The 23,292-nt window shown below is 39.6% G+C and overlaps 1 protein-coding gene across 1 annotated transcript in view; it reads left to right on the forward strand.

The window, feature by feature from the left end:
• Window positions 1-23,292, forward strand: part of PRTG (protogenin) — a 78,408-nt gene that overhangs the window by 50,200 nt on the left and 4,916 nt on the right. The window contains 5 exon segments of the mRNA XM_017827453.1: window positions 15,697-15,792; window positions 16,316-16,502; window positions 18,176-18,303; window positions 19,068-19,238; window positions 22,722-22,904. Coding sequence (XP_017682942.1) covers window positions 15,697-15,792; window positions 16,316-16,502; window positions 18,176-18,303; window positions 19,068-19,238; window positions 22,722-22,904 — 765 coding nt within the window.

Here is a 23,292-nt window from a genome sequence, read left to right on the forward strand (position 1 = left end):
CAGACAACTGCTAAAATTTCTTAAGTAAACCAACAAAATAAAGCAAACCAGACAAAAAACTCCCAGAAATCTGAACAACTAAGTGCATTCCTGCTATACAGGATTTAATCAGAACTTTAAATACAGTGGTTGATTTATTTTTTTCTTCCTGAAATGAGAGGATTTGTCTCTGGGAGACAGCATTATTTAATTTGCTATTTATTGGACTTCATTAGTAAAATACTTAAGTCCTGGATTGCAAAGAAACTGCTCCTTGGAGAAAGCTTAGAGAAAACTCCTGTTATAGGAAATTAAATCAACATTGTCCATTAATCATACTGCATGTCAACCCCCAGACCTCTCTTGATTGTTCTTGGTGAATGTGAGGAACCATTAGATGTGTGAGGTCCTTAAAGGTCTGAGTAAGTCAAAGGGGAAGAGTTTAAAAAAATGCCACCATTAGCACATGAAAGAGACTTCAGAGTGGACAGAAGAAACATTTGCTGTACAGGGCTAGTTATATTTCTTATTTTTTTTTCACTCTTTTCCTTTTTATTTATTATTTTCTTCCGTTGTTAAACAACAATCCAGATGTTGTGATCAAAATGTTAATTTATCCTGAGGTTTTTTTCATTAAATTTTTTGGGTCATGTTACCAGTTGTAGTTGTATGGGAAAGGTAAAAGTAGGGGGATCTTTGCAGTTTCTGTGTTAGTGATAAGTAAATGCACTTCTAAAGCTAAGCCAACACATTTTGTGGTAGGTTTGCTGCCTTCAGCAACACCTTGGTTATATATTTGCCATGAAGACATTGTTGCTAACAGAAGCATTTTTCAATTTGGGGAAAAGATGCAATTTCGATAAAGCCCATGTTTGTTTTTTTCAGGCTGCCTGGAGTCACACTTCTGTGGCAAATGAAGGGGGGGGTGCAGGAAGTGGGGAAAGAAACAATCTTGTGTTGGAAAAAGCTGCTCTTGCTGTAAAACTTCTCTTCCAAATGACTTTTTTTTTCCATCTGGGAAAAAGGCTCACTAGAAAAAATATTTGCATAAAAAATGTATTTCAACATTTATACTCACTTTCACAGTGTTTTTACCATTATCATAGCTGAATATTGTACCCCTTCTCAAGATGGTTATCATTACAAAACAAAACTATTTGTTACTGCACGTGCTTGTAGAAGCTGGGACAGGGAAATACGTTCTTGATCCTGCTTGGTACCTCAGTTAAAGACTTGAGTTTTCTGCCTCTCATGGCATCCAGTTGTGCGTGCTGTGGCTCTTTGTCCAACTGACACATTTGTATACTCAGAGGAGGAAACACAAAATATTGTGTGCAAATATGTCTTGAAAATGTGGTCTGTATATCAGCCCCCCCGGATTTTTTTAAGGCAATTGAGCAGGAGATATTTTGAAGTAGTAGTAGGTAGGCTGGTGTATGTGGGGGAAGAGAGGCAGATGGGTGGGTGTTGCACTGCTGTGCCTTGTGTCCATTTACCCATCATTTACCCACTTTCTCCTTTGTATATTTTAGAGGCAGAGAGGGATATGCTCACAGCCTGTTGCTTAGCTCTGTATCTGTGTGTCTATATTTGCACATGTATATAGACACTGCTGGGAGAAGAATAGGATATCTTCTTGATCCTGCTTGTTTTGGTGTAGTCTGACACCTCTCCATCACAGTCATACCTCTTACTATATTAGTCTTTTGTATTAATTTTTATTTTCATGATAATTGCTAATGTTAGACTAATTTAGCCTTTTTTCTTTCTTCATGTCTTGGCTGCCTTCTCACTGCTTCTCACACCTGCCTTTACTTTCTCTTAGTTTCTCATCAGCCCTTGTTGCCTTGGTGACAATCACTTGCCTTAGAAGACGTGTATCTGTAGCACTCCCTGCCAGTTATTTGTGCTGGAAAACTTTTCCCAGAGGTGGTTTGAATGTATTAAGTCACTGTATGTTATCCAAGCAGAGTAGACGCACACATGGGCTGTGATTGAGTGTCACTGTCACACAGGCAGTGATAGTCATCCCTCTTCTTCAGAAATGACAGAAATGATCATGCTTCCAGTCAACCCAATAAAATACCTGAAGAAAAGCATCAAAGCACAGTCAAGTTGTAGGACAGAAAAGTGAATTGCTTAGTATGATTCAGAGTGCAGGCACAAGCCCATGGTACTGCAGTTGACCCAGCAGTGCCTACACCTCCCTCTTTTCTTTGAGCCTCCCTGTTGGAAGATCTGCCTCTGAAGGGTCATCTTCCCTCATGTTAGAGCCAGGAGGAGTCTCCCAATGGGACCCCCAAAGCCTGTGTTTTCTCTTGTGCCCCTGTGCAGGGCAGCTGAAACGCTGCCCGGAGCATGTGGCAAAAATCCACTTTAGGCAGTTACTTGTTTTCCACTTTTCTGCTAATAACACGTGTGTTCATCTGTCTGTGCTAAGAACACGTGCTGTGTTCTTCCAGCACTTCGTTAAGCATTCCTGGGAGTTTCACAGGTGAAGAGTGTTCACTGTCCTGTCTTACAAACTGGGTACCTGAAACACAGGGAAGAGAAGGGCCATTTTTATGGAGCTGTTCAGGTATTGATGGTTTAACCTGAGTGTGATATGATATCTCTGAAATCAGTGACAGAACTGAGCTGTAGATGTCCGGATTTCCAGCTTTGTGTTCAGTCTATTAGATAACAGCTCCCCCTTGAGGGAAACGTCTTTTATTAATAAATTCATAACACGCTTTTCAATCATTGGAGTTTTTGTGTGGGTTTCACCAGGCTGCGTAAAATGAAACAGGGTCCTGGTGGCTGTGTCGTGTCCCAGCCAGCTGGCCAGGGGCTCGCTCTGTTGCCTTGGGATGTTGCTCAGCGCTCAGAATTCATCAAAGTTCAGCTCTGAGCACAATGAAGTAGCAAAAGCTGGCACTTTTGGAAGAAAACACCCCACACTTCTTGTGTACCTGTCCCTGCTAATTCGTGCTGCTCCTCTGTGCTTGCACGCTCCTGACAGTCGTGAGGGTGCACAGGGACGTGGTGGGAAGTGGAACAAGGCTGTGGCAGGAGTGAGTGGCTGGGGCTGAGGGCAAGCAGGCTGGCTTCTGTCAGCAGCAGCGTTGGCTAATGCTGCTTTAAAATGCTCATCAAACTGCAGGCTCAACTCAGCATTTGTAAAGCTGAATTAATGATGCGGAACCCTTTTAATTGTACAAAGGAAGATAGCTAGCTAAGAGTTAAGTAGCTGTGTGTTTATTTTACTTAAGCAATCAGTCAGACTGCTTTCCATTTTCTAAGTGCTGTGTAAACTTCATATGCAGAGGAATTACATCAAGATAATTTTGTTCTCCTTTTTTCAATCAAAATAGTGACATAGCTTGGATTTAAATCTTGAATGCATTAGGAAAGTTAACAAAAATAACCTTGATTATGAGTAGTCTTCTAGTCTTTTACTCTGTACCTTTCAGTTTGTTAACACAATGTTTGACATGTATTCAATTCTTGTTCTTCACAAAACTATTCCAAAAATATGGTGGGTAAGGCAAAAGATTGACATTACAACTTGTCTGTAGTCAAACATTTGGACAACAGTAGCATTGCTTACTATGAGAAGTGATTTTGTTTATTAAAAAAAAGTTAAAGAAAAACATTTTAAAGGAAAAATTTACACCAAATTCCGAAGTATATAATTGTTGAAAATACTTTACACATATAAAAAAATTTGTGAAGAAAGGGATAAATGAGTAAAATTCTCTTTCAGTTTCTGCAAAGTTGTGTTTTCTTTTCCATGTTGTTATTGTTATTCTGGGCATCCTTTAAAATACCGTAGTTTTTACCTGTAGTAAGTAATATCTACATTAAAACCATGTAATCTTGTAATCCATTTCCAAGTGAGGGAAAGATACATTTTTGTCTTTATAAAACACCACAAAGTATAAAATAAATAGTAGGTGCTGTGTTGTCAGCCAGAAGAGGAAAAGATTTTCAAAAGTTTCAGGAAGCCTGAAATCCTTCGGGCTACTCTTGTTTAGATGCTTCTTTGTGTGGACACTAAACTACATCTTTGTGCAAGGGTACTCAGGCCACAGTTCAGAGAATTACTCTGTATAAAGAATTTGAATTTCTGACAATATTAGGTTCAAATTCAGATTGCACATGTTAACCTCTTTTACACCACCTGCAAGATTTGTCTATGGTGCTTTCAAGAATACTGTTTCAGAAATTTGGTCTTAATTAAATAATCTTCAAATAAACCATTAACATCTATTTAACTAAAACCAACAACATTAACTTACACAGCTGCTGCCACTAATATGGACTGAGTAATCCTCCTGATAAATTATCTCAGAAGAGCAGAGTCTGGTCATGGAAGGAGATGAACACAAGATGGTTCTGGGAGGAATCACTGTGGAGATGAAAAGTCATGATTTTTTTACAGAGAAGCAGATTCTCCTGGCCTTCTAGTTGGGCATTTTCACTGAACTTAAGCATACTGATAGCATTCAAGAAGGAGTATAAGTATGCAGTTTAACTGGCTTCATTGCCTGGTCACTTATTGTGTCCTTTCAATAAACTTTTCTGTGCTAATTCATACCACAAAAATCATTATGAATCGGTCATGACAGTGTGCCATTGAATATAACGCTTGTGAATATTAGAGTCAAGGATGTTATAGGGTCCTGGGTACTTTTATTGTCATTACAGATGGAAATTTTCTTCAGGGCATGTTTTAGAAGTTTGGGACATGCTGTATGAAAATGTAAAGACTAAAAATAACCCTGCTGCGCCAAATCATTAGGAAGGTGGTTCAGCATAATCTAAATGTAATTAAAATGCTAAATGTCAAAGGTATGCAACTAGTCAGAGAGAGACTGTAGGGAATAAGGCTGCTAAGAAGATAGTGAGAAAAAAGTAACGGATATGTTCATGTATGGAGAGAGATATTGCAAGATAAGGCTTTTGTGGCTGAGGGAACAGAGACCTGTGTCCTTATGCCATCATGCTTCAGGTGAAATTACCTGCTGAGCTAAGGCATTTGAGGGGAACTCCTTACAAATACTATTAGTTGTCTTCCCTGCTTCCTGGTTTATTAATGTGTGTAATTGGCAAATATTTAGCATTATATGATAGATTTTCAATTAATACTTTACATTAAAAGTAATGTACAAAGGAAGCTTGATGGCAGTCTTTTTTTTTTCTAAGTTTTTTTTGTTTTAATGCACCTGAATTTAACTTCAGCAAATGAAGTATGAGAGTTGTCATATTAGAAGCAGTACATGTATCAGACTAGCTGGCAGCCTATGACAAATGGGTCAGGTTAGCAATGTCACTATAAAGTTTGTCAGCTGTCTGGGTTAACTTGCCCCTCTACCCAGTGCTCGACAAATGAGTGCCAAATTTTGAGCTTCATTAAGTGGTTGCTTTATTTACATTTGCAAGGGGCCTGTAGAATAATATTTCTGCAGTCACACAGCTGTGTGTGGACACAGGGTGTAGATAGGTGTCTGTCTGTCCGTCTGGTCATGCACCTCCACTACCTGTGTCCAACAAATACCAGGGAACGCTGCGGGAGCAGGAGCAGACATGGCCCTTGACACCTGCAATAACAGAACATCCCACTGAAGTTTGGGCCCTAATTACAACTGCAGCTGGATATGGTCCATGCAGCCAATATTTGCCTTAAGAAAAATACAGTGGTGGTTTCCACTTGCATGTATTTTGTTTGTTTTCCTGTCATGACTGACTTGTTTTATATCTAGCAAGTTGAGTGTGTTTTAGCGAAGTTCTTTGTTGCCCTCTCAAGGAGGAAAGAGCCAGACTGGTTGTTAATTGCCCTGCCTATAACTTTTGCATCTTGCAGTCATTCTTGGAACAGCACAACTCCTGAAGCTTGAGATCTGAGTCACCAGACCACAGATGTTTTTGCAATGAAACTGTGCACCTCCTACAAAGTCACTGTGGTGCAAGTAATGATAGATAGTGTTTTCATTTTGCTGCACAAAAGGGTCAAAATGGCATGAGGAGTCCATGACAGACCAGCAGAAAATGTTGGTTCTGAAAGAAAATTTATATCATAGCTCCAGGGGAAAGTTTGGGCACTGTGAACAGATTGCCTTTGTCATTGTGTACAAATGTGTTGTTTGTAAGGTGATGCTGGATGTCAGGCAGTCAGTGCATACTGACTATGATAGAGCTTGGTACCTAAACAGATGTTAGACCAAATTTGGTAGAGTGCTTACAGCACTGTGTTTTGATGCATCTTCTGGAAGCATTCTTCTTAACATGAAGGCCAGGCAAATTGTCTAAACTTTCCTCCAGTCTGCAACCCAGAAATGTTTGTCTCCACTGGGAAGATCATCCTTTCAGTCACTTGCATGTTGTGGAAAAGAACCTTTTATAGCACACTCCTGTTTTGAGGCGTGTTTGTAGCAGCACTGTGTGTGTGATTGTCTTGTCTTTTCTCCTGACCCACTGCTGTAATGTTTGATTCACTGTTTTCTGTCACTCGTGCGTGGCTCAGTTGCTGTATGTAAGGGAACCTGTTGTATGGGATGGCACATCCTATTTGGACCACTGCATGAATTCTCAGTGGACATATCTGTGTTAATAACTGGGGTAATTACGGCTCTGCTGGTTCCTTTGGACACTCTTTCCCTCCCCCCTCACCCTCCCTTTCTTCTTCCAGAGATGGCCTCTCTACATAATTCCATTAAAGTGATTGTGCTTGGAGGGGTGGACTGAGGGGCAGTGCTCTCATCTTTCAAAGCAGGACCAATGAGCTGTGTGCTTTCCACTGGGCAGCAACAAAAGAAAAGGTCTCTCAGAAGAAAAGACGAGCACAAAAGATCAAAATTAGGTGTTTGTCCAGGCCTCTGGTATTGCTTTCAAGTTAGCTTTTGAGGGCTCACTTTGAAAACGGTGAGCCAGGCTAGTTAACATAAGGGTGTCTGCTGGTTTAGAGAGTACTGGTACAATAATATTGGAAGGCAGCTTTTTGCTTGTGCAGTTTAACAGTTCTCTGAAACACATGAGAAACATGGGGACTGATGGCAGACCTTACAGGCAGAGGGGGAATGTTCTGTGCCGGTGAGGAAATCGAGCACACTTAAAATCCTTGACATCTGCTTCACTTATTTTAAAAAGATTAGAGACATTTAGGTATTTTTCGTTTCCTTAGGCTCCAAAAGGCCAAAATGCCGTGTGCTGGGAATTCATCCTGCCCCTCCAGCCCTCCCCCAGCACTTTTTTCTGTATGAAGCTGCTATTGCTGATGGTGGGCAGTAGGAGAGGTGATGTTTTTACTGCAAGGGGGTGTGAGGTGTTGTTTGTCCTGGGGCCCTCTAAGGGGATAGAGCAAAGCTACAAAAGGGATACAGACCCTTTTCAGATTTAGACAAATAAGCCAGAGTCATCCAAAGCCGTGGAAAGCCAGACTGTTTAGCTGGATCAATTCACATGTGTCATATGTTCTAGTTTCTACCAAAATAAACTTCTACAATGTTGTACAAAGAACAAATTGCTTAGTTTCTACTTCAGTTATTTGGTTTACAAAGGAAAACATGAGTATCACAGACAGTCTTTGTTCCATCTAACTGTTTAAAGTTACCTTTAAATTGAAAAAGAAACCATGAGATGTAAAATGCTGGCAATTTGTAACTGCTCAAACTACTTTAATCTGATATTAAAGGGATGTTATTTAAAGTGTGTGGTCAATTGAAATTCTAAGTCCTTTAAAAATAAAAGAAATTAAATACTATTATTTGAAGCTAGTAATAATGCTTAGAAATTGCATATCCAGAGGCTCAACAAGATTTTAAAAGCAGTAATAGAACAAGGTTGTTAAACTGTGTTTATTTAATTAATCATGTGTACTCAAGCAAAGTAAAAGGGCATTCTTCAGAAAAGAGAAGTAAAATTCAATACTGAAAATCTGAGAGGGAATACCTGATTTTGAGAGGAACAGACTAGAATCTGTATCATCCTTCTGCTTCCCAGATTTATGTTACTGTTTGGCTTGATGTGCTTCTCTCTGTCCCTTTTGTCTGGTATATTTGAAATGTATTTGCTTATTTTCCTAATAAGTTTCTGCTGTATTTACATTACTTTGCTTCAAAAGTACATTTTTAAGGATAGTATTTCTCAGTGCTCTTCCTTTCCCACCCTTCCCCCTTAATAATTCCCCTGGACCTCTGTTGCTTGGAGCAGACTTTGGCTAGCCCCAGATTCGATGTCAAAGGCCATGACCCGATGTCAGAGGAGCCCATGCTGCTGGCCTCTTCTTTGAATAATTATCTGGAGTTTATTGTGTTGAAGGGATGGGCTTGGGGGCAGCACAGTCACCCTGGCAAACCAGACCAATGAGCTATCCAGCCGGACCACTACCCAACAATGGATCTGTGGGTTACACAAAAAATCCAGCAGCACAAAAGATTAAATTAAAAATGGACATTTGGGCACAGAAGTTTTGTCCTTAGAACAACCATTTTTTTCAACCTTCTGAATGTACTGTGGTTTTGATACCTCCAGTTGAAAGGAAAAAAGTGTTATTTTAAATTTTGTATGTAAGCTAGAACCAAACTGAAAAAATTTTCTTATCGCCTTCTTCAGCCATTAGAATTGCCATACTGGCTGTATCTTCAGAAGTTATTTCTAGGTTTCTAGTCACTGAACTTGGCCCAAAACATCAAGACACTGAACTTTTCTGCTTGTTTTGTTGGTTTTTTTCTCTAGAAATTCAACACAATCCCAATTCTTTTAGAAACAAGAACAAAACCCCCAGTACTTTCATTTCCATCAATATTTTCCTTCTAAGTTGCTGAGAACAGGGATGTTTGAAACAGGTATGAAAGTATGTTCCAACAGTAAATGATAGTAAAATGTCCATTTCCTTTCAGCTTCCTTATCTTTTCCTCTCCCCAAAGAGGACTTAAAATGTCTGAAATCAAAACTGTGTAGTGCTGTCTCTTCTTATCAGGCTTGAATGAAAGACTGCTGGAGGTGGACTCACTGTTCTGGAGGGGTGGAAAAAAAAAAGTTCTTTCATGGTCTGACCTCGGATTCTTTCTTAATTTTATCTAGCCCTGACCTGTTGGCTCTGCTCTGGCTCCTTTCAAGGCCTTCAGAGCTTCACAAACATGCAGCAGCTGAAAGAAACAATGACAGGGCTTTTAGGGGTTGCAATATTACACTCTCTTGTAACCTTGGCTAAGTAGCCTGTAAACAGATGCTTTCTCTGAAGCATTTGCCAGAAAGCCAAAATCTTGGCTGTGTTCATACCAGCAAGCACTTTGTAACACTTTTGATTCAGGACTCTTCATTTTGTATTCAATGTAAGCTTCAGCTGAATGAACAGTGACCCAGGGTGTGTCTCATGTACAGCGTGGTCGTAGAACTTGCTGTTACAGGTTTTATACTTATCTTTACTGCTATAAATTTGCCTGGAAGAGAAGAATTGTATGAAGAAAAATTATCAACGTCTCAATGGGATAAAGGCACATTGGTCTTTGGCAGAAAACTGATTTGAATGTACTGTTAAAATCTAATCAGGACATTTGCATTTCTCTGTGTTCTTTTGAGAAGGGAGGATGAATTAGGATTTTTCATTGGCTCTGTGGTTAGTGTCATGCTGCTTTAGTCTTAGAGGATTTTAATTTTGTAATAGAATATTGAGAGTGGAATTTTTGTTCCACTGTGAATATGCAAGTGACTTTATTCTTAGTAACTTTTTCTAAAAGCTTGGTCTGTGCAATCTTGGTAATTTAAGAATGAGGTTGCTGCATGATAAAGTACTTCACCAGCTGCGAAGTGATTATAAGCATGTTTCTGTTTTTAGTTGTTTAACTGTGAATACAGGCATTTAATCTTTGATGCCTCTAGTTTTCCCAGCTGTGTCCATTGGAAGTGCATGAGGACACCACCTGGCAGTCATGAGGTATAACTCTATCAGATGGAACTAACCTGTAGTGTTTGGAGAGATGTTCCTTCCTCTCCCCGTGTCACTTTATCACCAGGGAAATGGCTTCAAAAAAGAGAGCCTTATTTTCTGATTTCCCTGCCATTCCCCCAAATAATGGTAGCTGCTACAGCAATCATCCCAGCAACACCTGGGTTTTCAGTGGATATATTTCAAAGGCCTGTAAGGGTCAGGAACAATGCCAGATTGTTTTATATATTTCTGTGTATTTGTTTCACTATTTTAGAAGAACTGAAGAGCTAAGTTTGAGACAGTAGCTCAGTGGAATTCCACAGAATGCATGAACACACACTAAAACTAGTTCTGACATGAGAAAATATCAACTCTGTGGTTGCTTTTGCTTACCACTCTGTATGTATTTACTGGACCATTTATATTTTCCTAGACTTTGAAAACTAGGCTCTGAATATTTAATCCATGTTTAACTAATAAATATACATCAATTGAACTTAAAATCTCAAGTGAGAAAGGAAATGTGACTAACTGAATATGAGTATTTCTGACTGACAGCTGCTCTGTAGTAGCAAGTTTTCCCCTCACTGAAAGAGAAATGAAAGATTTACATAGAAGCAAGGCTGATGGCGGTAGTAAAGGATACTGAATGACTTTAGGCTGGTGCAATAAAATGTGGATGTTCCAATGAAATGTAGAGCAGCAGAACTGCCAATAGGTCAAGTCTCAATTCTTGGTGATATTTCTGCAGTTTCCCTCAGTTTCCCACATCCAGACAGATGAGCAGCTGTGGTTCTCCCTCCATGCTGGGGAATGAAATGACTTGTCACAACACCAGGGTTGGAAAGTCTCAGTGAACTGTAGTATTTTTCTTGAAGAATCTGTTTGTAACTGCTATGAGCTTCCTGTCTGCTTCCTGAGAAGCTAAACGTAATCTCTAAGATTATATCTCAGAGATACAGTAATACAAGTAAATCATTGTCACCCAACCTCTTTTGGAGCTTCAGCTACTGTAATGTTTAATGTTTTTCCAAGTTACAATCCATGTTTTAAATTATAGTTCAACTTAATTGTTTTGCTCATATTTGCAGTATTTAGCTTTGCCAGTTTTACTATGAGGTACAGAACCAACTCCAACTCACAAAACAAAGAGAAGGCTCCCCCATGTGTCTCTCTACTGAAAGACTTATCAGGGTTGGATCTGCAGGACTCACTGCAAATTTTTATGGAGAGTGAATGGCAGGACATGGGGATCCGGAGGAGTATCACTGTAGAGCAGTGACCTTCCTATAAAAACTGCCATAGGAAAATGAGACTAATCCAGTATAAATTGCCAAACAGTGATTTTTTTGAGAGTATCTATTTTGGGAGTTTGAAATGAATAAATGTAAGGCTTTCTTAGCTTTTTCCCACTTTTATTTTATAGGAATATAAAATATTCCTATATTTTATTCCTAAATTTCCAGGCGAAATTTGTGCCTCTGGTGAAACTGTTATTCTTGTGTTCTTAATACTGACAGGTTTTGGTTACATAAAAAGGAAGTGTGAAGCAGATCCATTGAACTGTGTGAAACTACTCCAAATTATCACATCCAGCCTATAATGTCTTCTAAGACAGTCTCTGTGTGCTTGAGGCACTCATGTAATAACATTTACGAATTAGCCCTAGTGTGTTTCTATCAACATCAGTGCCAGCCCTTTGATTTATATGAATGGTGCAGGTTTTGCATCCTTTCCACCAGCTGATTTAAGTAATAACAATAAAAATACCTATCAAAAACCTGTAGGTGCTGTGACAGTTTTAAAACAATCGAATGCCAACACTAAAAAAACCCAAATTATATTCAACAGAAACAAATTAACCGAAAAAAAAATCATCCAGCTGATTAATAAATAGGCTACAGAATTGCTCCTCTTCATCTTAGGTCTGTGAACAAGCCTTCAACCACTACACAAATGCTGGCAATTTCAAGAACTATTCAGTGTTACCAGTTATTCGGAGAAATTTTGTAAATGCAGAGATGAAATCTTGATATGAGTTTTTTTAATTACACTGAATTTATGTGTCGAATGGGTTGAGTCAATCACTGCACCCAATTTGTTTCTGAATAGCAGTGATCTGTGGAAAGATATGTTGCTTCTGGGTCTGTTATGAGCAGGACTGATGGCCTCAATGCTCACTTCCCTGTTTCCTGAGCCTCCAAGCCTCCTGTGCATGGATGGTATACCGTAAAGTTGAGACTGTCAACCCCCAGGTGGCCATGCTATCCCCAATCTTTTATCAGTGATTTATGTGTAAACTATTCAAGATACCTTTGCTGGTTAAAGATAAGAAAGCTCCTGAAGTTTGTTTTCTCTCTACGGATGTGCCTGGCTTTGAATGTTTGATCCAGCTGATGAACTGTGAGATGAAAGTGTTTATGCCAGGTGTGTACTGGGATTGCCACTGAGAAGTGAATCATATCAGAAGCCTGAAAATGAAACTCAGAAATTTTAAAAAATATTCTAAACAGAGGCTACTTGAGACAAAAAATATTTTCCATCACTTCATAAAACAAATAGTAATATCTGTTGGAACTGAGACAGATCTGTGGCAGATGTTGGATTATTGTGTTTGACATATATGAAAACTCTGATCAACAGGGAATGGCATCTCAGTGGGTACTTTGAATTGGTCTTTGCTCATGTTATGCACACAATCTATGAGGCAAGTTTCACATAAATTTCTTTAAATTATTTTCTGTTCTTCTTTTTAGATGACTTTAACATTTAGGCTTCCCTGGGCCAGTCCATAACACAGCCCTCCCTCCTTCTGCTACTTCAATTGCAGAAACCAGCAGATGGGTTTTCAGCCACAGAACAGTAATGGGTGACAGCTGAAAAATTCGGACATCGCTTTTGTCTTGAACTAGTCTTGATACCAATTGAACCATGATGTCCTGAAGTGGAAATAACATTGTTTTTCAGATGGTAGGGACTAACTGAGGGACTTTAAACAGGTTTTTCTATATAAAGATAATTCTCTTTGAAACCTCTTGTGTTATATAAGAGCAGGAGAGAGGAATGGTATTCAACATTGTGCTGCTTCTACATGTCAAGTGTTAAGGATACTTAAAAGTAAGATTTTAAAAACATATTTTTCTCAAAGACATTTGAATTTTTTTGTGGGAGTTAGATTTTTTTTTTTTTTGCCTTTCTTCCACATCCCATTATTCTTCCTTTTCTCCTCAATCAAGTGTTAATGAGGAATTCAGTTAAAAAAAGAAAATGCAGTGAGGATAAACAGACCTCAGAGGCTCCTCATTCAGCTCAGCAGGGCACTAGACCTTAGCTATCCTTCATTTCCCGGTGAAGATGATCAGTTCTGGGTGAGCACTTTCAAAGGGCGCAGGGTTTTTGAAGGTGCTGGGCAGGATGATGGATTGTGGTGTCTGTCATCCCGTGTCCTGCGGAAATGCAGCGGGGGGGCTGTGCCGGGCAACTTGTGAAGGGAGGGAGAGGCAGCGACACTCAGCCAGCTGGAAGCCTCCTGGTTCTGTGGGATCTGGTCAAGGGCCTGCTGAATAGTGCTCGAGCTCCAGTGTTTTCTAAGAATGACTGGGAAAAGCCATTTTTTAATAACAAACTCCAAAGCATAATCCCAGTGAGATGTTAAAGGTGTCTTGATGACTTCTTCTTTTAAATTCTGGCTTTGTTTTTGAATATTTCAGTTGCACACTAATATATTTATTGCTCCCACAGATTAAAAGACCTGGGAATATATATTTTTCTGCTTTTCTGAGATGCACTTGTAACATTCCTAAACAAGTCACTGTAACATAATTTTTGTGTATTCAAATCACTTGGGACTTTTGAAATATTTTTAACATTTATCCTTTTAGTTGGGCTCAGTGTTTTTAAATGCACCTTTATTTTTTGAAAATTGTTAAGAGATTGCAATTATTTACATATAACATCTCACAATCTTTCTGAATTTTGAATATTGAAATTCCATGTTTTCTTTTGTGACATTTGATTATTCTCTGTGTTTGTGTCCATCTCCTTCTTTTCTCTGCTTGTAATTTGTGGTCAAGGAACAACTGATGTTGAAGTGCTATTGTAAAGTGAAAAAAACTTCAAAGCAAATGAGAACTTTACTCTAGTTTAAAAAAAAAAAAAACTTTTTTTTTTTACATTTTGTTATTTACATTTTCTGCTTGTGATGTTAAAATCTATTCAAAAAATGGGAATGGACTCCTCTTGCCTATTCTACCATTAGTGTCAAATACCTCAGAGAAATACTTCAATCCAAATTTAAGACCTCCCTTTTTTACAGCTATATATAGATTTTGGTAAAATAATCTTTAAAAAATAAACACAGATAGAAATGTAAACTCTACCTAGTGATATCTCATTTATAGCTGATGTGGGTAACTACAGCAAAAAAAGATTTTCTGATTCAGAATAAAAAGATTTTAGAAAAGGCATTATCAGGAAACTACTCTGCCACCTTTACAGAAACATCAGATGGAGCTGTTCAGATGGTATTGCTGGTGCAGTGACTGCAGAGGGAGCCACCGATCTGATGGAAACAACAGTCCTATTCTTGGCGAAGAAATGTCAAGGATTTGTGCTCCTGTTTGTTTCATGAGAGGCCATGTCAAATCTCAGCTAAAATGAGAACAAGAAGAGCTTATTTTGAGAAGGGTTAATACTGTGGTAATTTAGGGCAAGGAAAAAAGAAATAAAAAAGATCAGCACACTTATATAATGTCTGAACCTTCTGAAAGTCTTAATAGAAAGAAATAGGTCCATGTCGATAGAAGAGGAGAATGTCCTGATAGCTGTGACAGTGCTGGGGTGAAGTTTAGCTCAACCCCAAAGAGCTCATATGAGCTCGTAGCAAACGCTGCCCTCTCGCAGATCGTGGTTGTATGGAAGGGATTGGTTGCAAACACGCTTGTGAGGGAGCAGTTTGCAGAGCAGCCGAGCAGCCATCCTGCTGGTCTGCACTCCGAGCCACCTGTTGTACCCCACACCACATCTCCACTTGCAGAAAGCTCCAGGCCCCTTTCTAACTCATTGCTCTGTAGCAATTTTCCACTTGGATCAAGGCCAGTGTGTCATTAACAGAACCAAGAGAAGCAGCAAACTGCAATGTGGCTACCCAAAGACATGGCCAGAGAAAGGGAAATGGGGAGGTCCTTTAAGCTGGGAACAGTGACCCTCCAAGAATGCCAGAACCAGCTTTCAAGAAACATATGGAGGCAGAATTTGCTAGTCAAAGCATTATTAGCAATCCCTGTTTTTTTCACAGTTTATCTCCTCTCAAAGCCTGGAACCAAAACATTTCCCATTTCTTTGCAGAGTCCTGTCTTCTTGCCTTTGCTTTGATTGCCCTGCTTCATTACATCCGGCTTATCCAGAAACAAATGTTGGTTTCTATGGACCTCCTGCTGTTTGTTTTAACAAATCTTTAATAAAAGACTGAAAGAACTTCAATATGCTGAATCATACTATTAAATCTAGCCCTGTAGCTGTGAAGGTGTGACTTTGTTACAGATAGAAATGTGATACTTATCCTACTCCTACTGATTGCTGTTTAGGCTATTGAAGTCTGGGCAAAGATTCAGGGGAATTCACAGGGCTGGAGAAAAGACAGGTTTCCAGGCATCCAGCCCCTCCATCAGTCCACTGATTGTAGCAGATAAGTTTTGAAACAAACTTGCAGGAGAATCACTTGTTTCACTATCTGTAGAAGTCTGAAAACCTTTTTTTTTTTCCCCTCCTTCTTCCGGAGGCTAATTATTCCTTTTCTTTTTGTGCAGATCCTAGAAGAAAGTATCATGTAAGGCTGCTGGCATACAACAGTATGGAAGAAGGTTATCAGGCAGACCAAACAGTCAGCACTCCTGGATGTGTCTGTAAGTGTTGTAGATGCATGAAGAATTTATTGAGAGCTGAGCTGTTTCAAGGTCCCAGCAGCTCTGTGTTTTTAACCTATAAATAATCAATTAATTCAGTGTAAAACAGAGAACCAGAAAGATCATATCTGTGACAAATACTATCCTAGTCATCCTGCAATTGAGATAGTTTCCTGTGTTTGTGAAGTGCAGTTGAAGAAACAAGATAGGCCAAGCACATTTCCCTCCTCTGTTGGACTGTCTGCATCATCTGACAGTGACTATCATGTATCTTATGAGATATTTATGTCTCTCTCTCGTCTCTGTTGATAGTTTTGACTTTGTTTTTGACTAAACAAGTGGGACTGCCCAAATAATATGTGACATGTGTTGGGTTAGCAGGGATCTTTAATAGCTTGAACCAGATTCCTGGATCTGAATACCAGGTAGTGCTGGGTAAGGGCAGATTTGAACCTAAACTGTGGGCTCAGACCTCTTAACATTACCCAGTAAATAATTCCTGCTCCTTTTTTGTTTCAAACAGCTGTCCGTGACCGCATGGTGCCACCTCCACCGCCTCCTCACCACCTCTATGCCAAAGCAAACACTTCATCTTCCATCTACCTCCACTGGGGGAAACCTGCCTTTACATCTGCACAGCTCATCAACTACACAGTGCGCTGCAACCCCGTGGGGCTGCAGAACGCGTCCCTGGTGCTCTACCTCCAAACGTAAGTGCAGAGCTCTGGTGAGCCTTGGTTTGCCAATTCCACATCCTTCCCACTCAGGTTCTACTCTTCCTGCCCTCTTTTAACTGTCTTTTACCTGTAACAACTTTTATCTCCCATGGAGGACTGACTGTGTGTTTTGCCCCGTGGCTGCTTGTTCAGTTTCTTGGATTTTGCAAGATGTGTTCGTGGAACAGCTTAATTCTCTACTGGAGATCCTTACCTTGGATCATTGGGCTAGCTCTTGATTTTTTAATGGCTTTTTAGCTGTCTAGGTTGAATTTCATTTTAAGTTCTTCAAGAAAACAAGAGAGAATACCTATTTTATGGGTAGCTTGTCTGGGTAAAGGTGGGACTTAGTCCAGTGTCTGATTTTAAGACTGGAAATGAGAATTTTTGAGGGATTGAGCATTTTATTGTGGGAATGCCATGTTCCTTAGGGTGTGGGACCCTGCCAGGGGAAAGCTGAGTAGGATTACTTGCTTTTCAGAGAAGCAGTGCCTGAGCCACAGAATGGCAGAACAGGGAAGAAAGTCTTCCTGGTCTTGGTGTTCTGGGAGTAGAAGACTTTGTTCCGTGTGACTGCCTGTGTTGGGGACCCGTTGAGGGAATCTGTGTGTGTGTAGCTGCCTTAAAACTTTGGTTTACTCGAGCCTCTAAATAAGAAATATACTGTCTTAAAGGATAGTTCCCATCCTAATATTCAAGATATTCTCTTCCAAGAAGACTTCTCCTGCTGTAGAACTCCCGACTTAATGATTAGACACAGTATAATCACCATGTAAAGTTCTTAGTGTGCAATATGGAGCATAGCAAGGAGTGCTGCTTTTTGTGATAGGATGAGACTATTGCTAATAGTGGTGACTGACTTTGCACTATGGAAGATAAAACTACTAAATGAGATTTAATAAAGCAGTATCTGTAGAGTAACACCATTTTAAATTGAGATTTAATCTTGACTGACGTATTATCACCCAGAATTAACACTGGCATATATGAAAGATTTCTCTCTGCCCCTAGAATTAAAATAAAGTGAAATATCTACAATTAACTTTGTGAACAAATAGTAAACTGCAATATTATAATTAATATAATCAATTTTGCAAGAAATAAATTACTAAATGGGGCTACAAGGTGAGTAGAGAACATTCATATTCCACAGAGATCCCCTAATTGTGGGAGGTGATAGAGGCCATAAGTGGAAGGGGACATTGCACATGCAGCCTGTGGCTGTCTGTGAACTGAGAAGCAGATCCAGGAGCCAATATCATGTGCCTTGTCAGCTGTGATGCTGGTTGCAGTTTGTGTTACTCCAGCTGGAAACATAACGTCCTATGGACAAATGTGGAAAGAGCTGAGTTTGGGATACCTGCCGGTGATCCAGCCAGTAGTATTCTTGGACTTGCTTGTGCATCAGCTGTTCGAAGAACCTTTATAAAAACTTGAGCTCAAGTCAACTGACAGCAGGCATAACACCCTCCTGAGAGCTCCAGGGTTAGCACAAGTACACTTCAGGTGGGCAGCACAGACGGGCCACGTGTCTGGACTTGAACTGGTTTGTCCTTTGTTGAGCTGACAGTGAGAATCTACTCATGTGACCAAGAGATACCATCCGAGTTTGGGATCTTCAAGTCAACTGCTACTGTTAAATTTATTTTTTTCCTTCATCTATACAGGTCAGAGACTCATATGTTAGTTCAAGGTCTTGAGCCAAAAACTATGTATGAATTTGCAGTTCGGTTGCATGTGGACCAGCTCTCCAGTCCCTGGAGTCCTGTAGTCTACCACACCACCCTCCCAGAAGGTAAGGAACCAGGAGAGGACCATGTGGTTCTGAAAAGAAAGATCTGTAAACCAAATGGCTTGAAAAATTGCTTATTAATCTTCAGCTGTCTGTAGGAGAGAGAAATCCTTTCCTCTGAGATACATTTGAGATCCTTTGAGATAGCTCTTCTTGGTAAGAGCTAGAAAAATGCTGTCAGGAAAATCTTTGGTTAGGAACTGTGAAATTCTTTTTCAAAATCCACCTTAAATCAGCAATGATTTTCATATAAAGTGGGATATGCTTTCACCATTAGCAACTACTGAATAGAACTAACCTGAATAAAAACTTTAAAATATATATTGAAGAGGTAGGGCTGATTCATAGGCATTATGGAAACATATTTTAAGCCCCAGAAGTTTTGGAAACTGTAGGAATATTACACATCTAACACTCTAGCAGCTGGTTTGCTTTGCTGTCAGCTTGGAAGGGGGAAAATCCAAAACTTTGGTTTCATATTCTCCGCAATGCAATGTTTAAGATATACCTGTTCACAGGGTAAGGAAGTGGGGATCTGTTTCCTTCTGGAGTTGAAGGAAAAAATATGAAATCTGCTTTTCCAGAACCTCATCTATTGACCAGGTCAGAGTCAACAGGATGTCTCCCGAGGAGCAGCATGTGTTTGTTTGTATGTGGTTTCTGGGACGTAGCAGTGGCCATTAGGTCTGCACATCAGTTTCTTTCTGAGCAATTTAATTGCATGTAAATTGGGTTAGCCTAATAGCATTGTGTTACTGTTCTCACAGCACCATCTGGCCCTCCAGTAGGAGTGAAGGTGACTTTGATAGAGGATAATACTGCTTTGGTTTCCTGGAAGCCACCTGATGGTCCTGAAACAGTTGTTACACGATACACTATCCTCTATGCATCCAGGAAGTCTTGGATTGCTGGGGAATGGCAAGTGTTGCACAGAGAAGGTAAACTGAAATCACAAACCTATGAACAATGATGCTACTTATAATATGCTTTGTTACTTTCAGCTCCCTTGGACTATAGTAAGAAATAAAATAATATATAGATGTTCACATAAAAGTTCTAATTAGTTTAGAATAATTACCATGGGAAAATGCATTAAAACCCAGTTCATACTCAGAAGGTGAGGGGAGAAGGGCTGTCTGTGCTGCTTTGGAGCTCAGTGGGAACCAGGTCTTGTAAATCCAATTACATCCATCTTAGTTCTGTTGTAACCATGATTGTGATGGTTTCATTTTGTAAATGCACTCTTTCAAATCTGATGCCTGGCTCTCCAGAAATAAATGTATAAATGTAGCTGTGTGGGTTTATATATTTCTGTCAATCGCTGCCAATCCAGTTAGCTCAGTTTGCTTAATGAACTTTCCCCTACTCCCAGTAAATTGCTCTGCAAATTCAATTTAACTCTCTGGCTCTATTCTACTGCTGAGCCCCAGCTAGCTAATTTAGCAGTACCTCGGGTATGGTGACGTGAACTGCAGTCACATCTCTGTGATTAGGTGGAGAGATGGAATAAATTTTTGTAGGCACTTTTGACAATAATACTACGATTTGAAGAGCTGCATCAAAAAGAGATTTCTACTTTAGCCAGAAAAGAAAAAAAAAGCATTTATCGTTTGGTTGATATTCAAAATAAACAGAGGCAGTTCAGAATAGATAATGTTCTAATGATGTCTTAAATCAGAGAGGGAAGCTCAGTGTTACAGAGCAAAGTCATGTGCTTGAGCAGCCCATTTAAGAGGATGGCTCTGTAAGAGTTACTATTTTGTTGTTCTGTGTTGTTACCTGGCTGAAAGCTTAGTCGTCAGCAGAGAGTGAGGCGTTAAATTTTCTGTGGAGAAAATTCCAAAACCTTCATGAGTATGCTGTCATGGAGGACAATTTGCTTCATCATCATGGAGAGTGAACTGTTTTGGTTCAAAGCTGGTGGGTGTCCTGCTCCTGAGGAGAGCATGGAAGACCAACAACCATTTTGAAAGGTGGCAGTGCTGCTTTGTCTTTGCTGGAGCAGAATGTATTTGTCAGGCTGGCCCCAAATAGAATGGTCACCTGTGAAGAATGACAGGGTAATGACTATTAATCTTCAACAAAATTTGTAAAAAATAGCTAGTCTCTGAAATACCAATCAGGTCTAATTATAGGGGGAGGATTGAGCCCGTATTTTTTCACAATCAAAATTGTTCAAAGAAACAATAATATAAATAAAGGTGTCCCACTTAATTATTGGAAGAAACAGTGAGGTAAACTTGTCAAATTAGAGGATGAATTTACCATTAATTTTTACTCGGTAAAAAACCCAGCAGATTTAAATTCACAGAGAGCTTACATTCGAAGAATAAATCTTGTCATTCTGGTGATGATACACTGTATTTGCTGCATGCAGCAAAGTGGCTGAATTGCTTTCAGATATATCCTTCAGCTCAGCCATGCCTGAACATCATCTCTGATAGTATTTCACCAGAGATTTGGGATGAGGGGATGGCAATAACAGTAAACATTTTCATGTGTTCCCATACTGAAAGAGTTGGAGAGACTGAGCAAATGGAGAGCTGTAAATCTCAGTGTATTATATGTCCATCAATGCTAGAGTCACAAATTTTGTATTTTGCCAGATATATTAGGGTTTGAGGCATGGCATGGAATTCAGATATCTTGACATTAGGACAATATGTTATGCTATTAATTATAGGCAAAAAAGTCTGTGAAAGAAAACTAGTATGTAGAGGTAAAATGGGACAAATACTGTGATAGTCCTGTGACAGTACTTTCTTAGGTAATTTGAGATAGAAGCAGGATTTGGAGTTTTTAGTGCATTTATTCTGACAAGCTCAGCTAACCCTATGCAATATATAGCATTGTTTTGTCTTGATGCTAAACCTGTTCTGCAGAAGATTTGTGAAATCTTGACCCCATTCCAGTCTCATACCTCCAGAAACATCCCCCTTAAATAAAAAAATAAATCAATCCTGCCACCAATTTAAAAACCAAAACCCTCTAATTTACTGAGCTTGTGTTAGGCATGGTAAAACCAAAAAATGTAACTGCAGTTTGGTGCTGATTCATGATAGGAGTTATCTTCCAGCCACCTCCCCCCACAGTTCTCTTCAAGTGGATTAGAAGTTACAGCCTTTACACACTTGGTGTGCAGTAAATCAGTACAAAGTGCTCACTTGCTTCAGCCATGTAGCAGATTTGAAAGGAGCTGGTGGGAAAGAGTCTGTAATATTGAAATGTGACCTTTCACCCCTGCTGGTGCTAAATATTACGGCTCCTTTGGCTACAGATACCTCACATTTTACTTCAAATGCTTTCAGCTAATGGGTTTTTTCTATGGAAGAGCTGAAATAGCTTTTGAAGTAGCTCCTTTTTTTGCCAAATTTATAATCTTTTCTGTCAACAAAACAGGCTTATATTTTATATAGGCTCCCATGATACTATAAATTCTAGCTTTTCAAACTGATTTAAAAGGTTGAAATTTTGACTTAAGTCTGAGAAAGTGAATGGAATATGTGAAAGAGAACAAGAGAGAGATTTGGTCCTGTAACTGCCACTATTTAGGGAAAGAAAAGCAGTATATTTCCATGGTAGCAAGAAACACAGGCATTTTAGAAATGAACTGGAATTGTAAGCAGTAGTCTGCAGTCCCTGGGCAGGAAAAGCTCTCATTGAGTTTGATAGGAGTTTTGCCTGTCTAAGGACAATGCAAGTGAATCCTATTTATGTTCTTAATCTCTTTTCCTGCCTTCAGGGACTTTAGGAAATGAATTCCTAGCATGTGAAAAAGGCATTTTCTGTAGTATTCTTAGTAGCACAGCTCAGATGCACAGTAATCAAGGAAGCCTATGCAGGTCTAAATAGGGCTTAATTTTGTTTTAAAATTGTGGTATAATGTACTCTTGCAAAGCTAACCTGTTCATTAAACCAACTACACCTGAAATTTGATAAAGTGAACCTGAATTCTTTTGTTATGACAATTTGCATTCACATTCATGGTACAGTGGATTGAGGAGAGGTCTATATTTCTGCTTTTGCTGCCTCAGAGTCTGCTTATGAGCTTGGCTCACCTGCTCACAGATCTGATCACAGCATAAATGCTACCACACCGAAATGCAGCTCATGCCAGATTTAGGATTAGTGTGCTGTGTGTTGTACCCAGTATTTGATTCTTGGTTTTGAACTACACTGGAAGTTCACGGTGTGCTGTGTTCAAGCCGGATGGAGAGAAAGGACAGAAGGGACAAGAAGACAAAGCCCAGTGTTCATTCTGTTCCTTGTATGTCCAGGTTAGAAGGTATCAAAGTGATCACAATCCTCAAACAAGATTTGCAGGTGCTATTGGAAGGAAAGTGTAGGTCCCAGTGTCTAAATCTTGGTCTGTTCCCACAGATTTTATCTTAACTGGAACTGTCTATCAAATCTTTTTATAGGAGCAATGACCATGGCTTTGCTGGAAAACCTTGTAGCAGGAAACATCTACTTGGTTAAAATAGCAGCCTCCAATGAAGTGGGAGAAGGACCCTTCTCAAATGCAGTGGAATTTGCTGTCCTGCCGAAGGAGACATCGGAATCTAATCAGAGACCCAAGCGCTTGGATTCCGGAGATTCCACAAGTCAGTAGCAATGTTTTAATTACTGCTGTCACAAGTATTGGAGCAAAAAGATCCCTGTTTGTTTTAGCTTGTAACTGTGTTTTGGGTACACAGAACCTCACATTCTGGTTTATGTGAGGTAGTCCTAACACTGAAACATTTTTTTGTTCTAAATGAAATGATTTTGGAATTTTTATCTCAGTTCAACACAGAGCTGGTTTAATGCTCTTGGTCAGAAGTTGGAAGTCTGTCTATCAAATGACAGTACATAACTGGTTTGAATTCAACTTTGCAGCCACTCCTCCATGGCATTTCCTCTAAGTCCTTTATGTCTTGAGATACCCGGTAGCACTGGGTCCATTCCAAGAGGCATTCCCTTCCTCCCCTCCCACACCAGGATTGCACTGAC

The sequence above is a fragment of the Lepidothrix coronata genome, unplaced genomic scaffold (assembly GCF_001604755.1).
Source record: "Lepidothrix coronata isolate B3197 unplaced genomic scaffold, Lepidothrix_coronata-1.0 Scaffold140, whole genome shotgun sequence".
In the NCBI taxonomy this organism is placed as follows: Eukaryota; Metazoa; Chordata; class Aves; order Passeriformes; family Pipridae; genus Lepidothrix; species Lepidothrix coronata.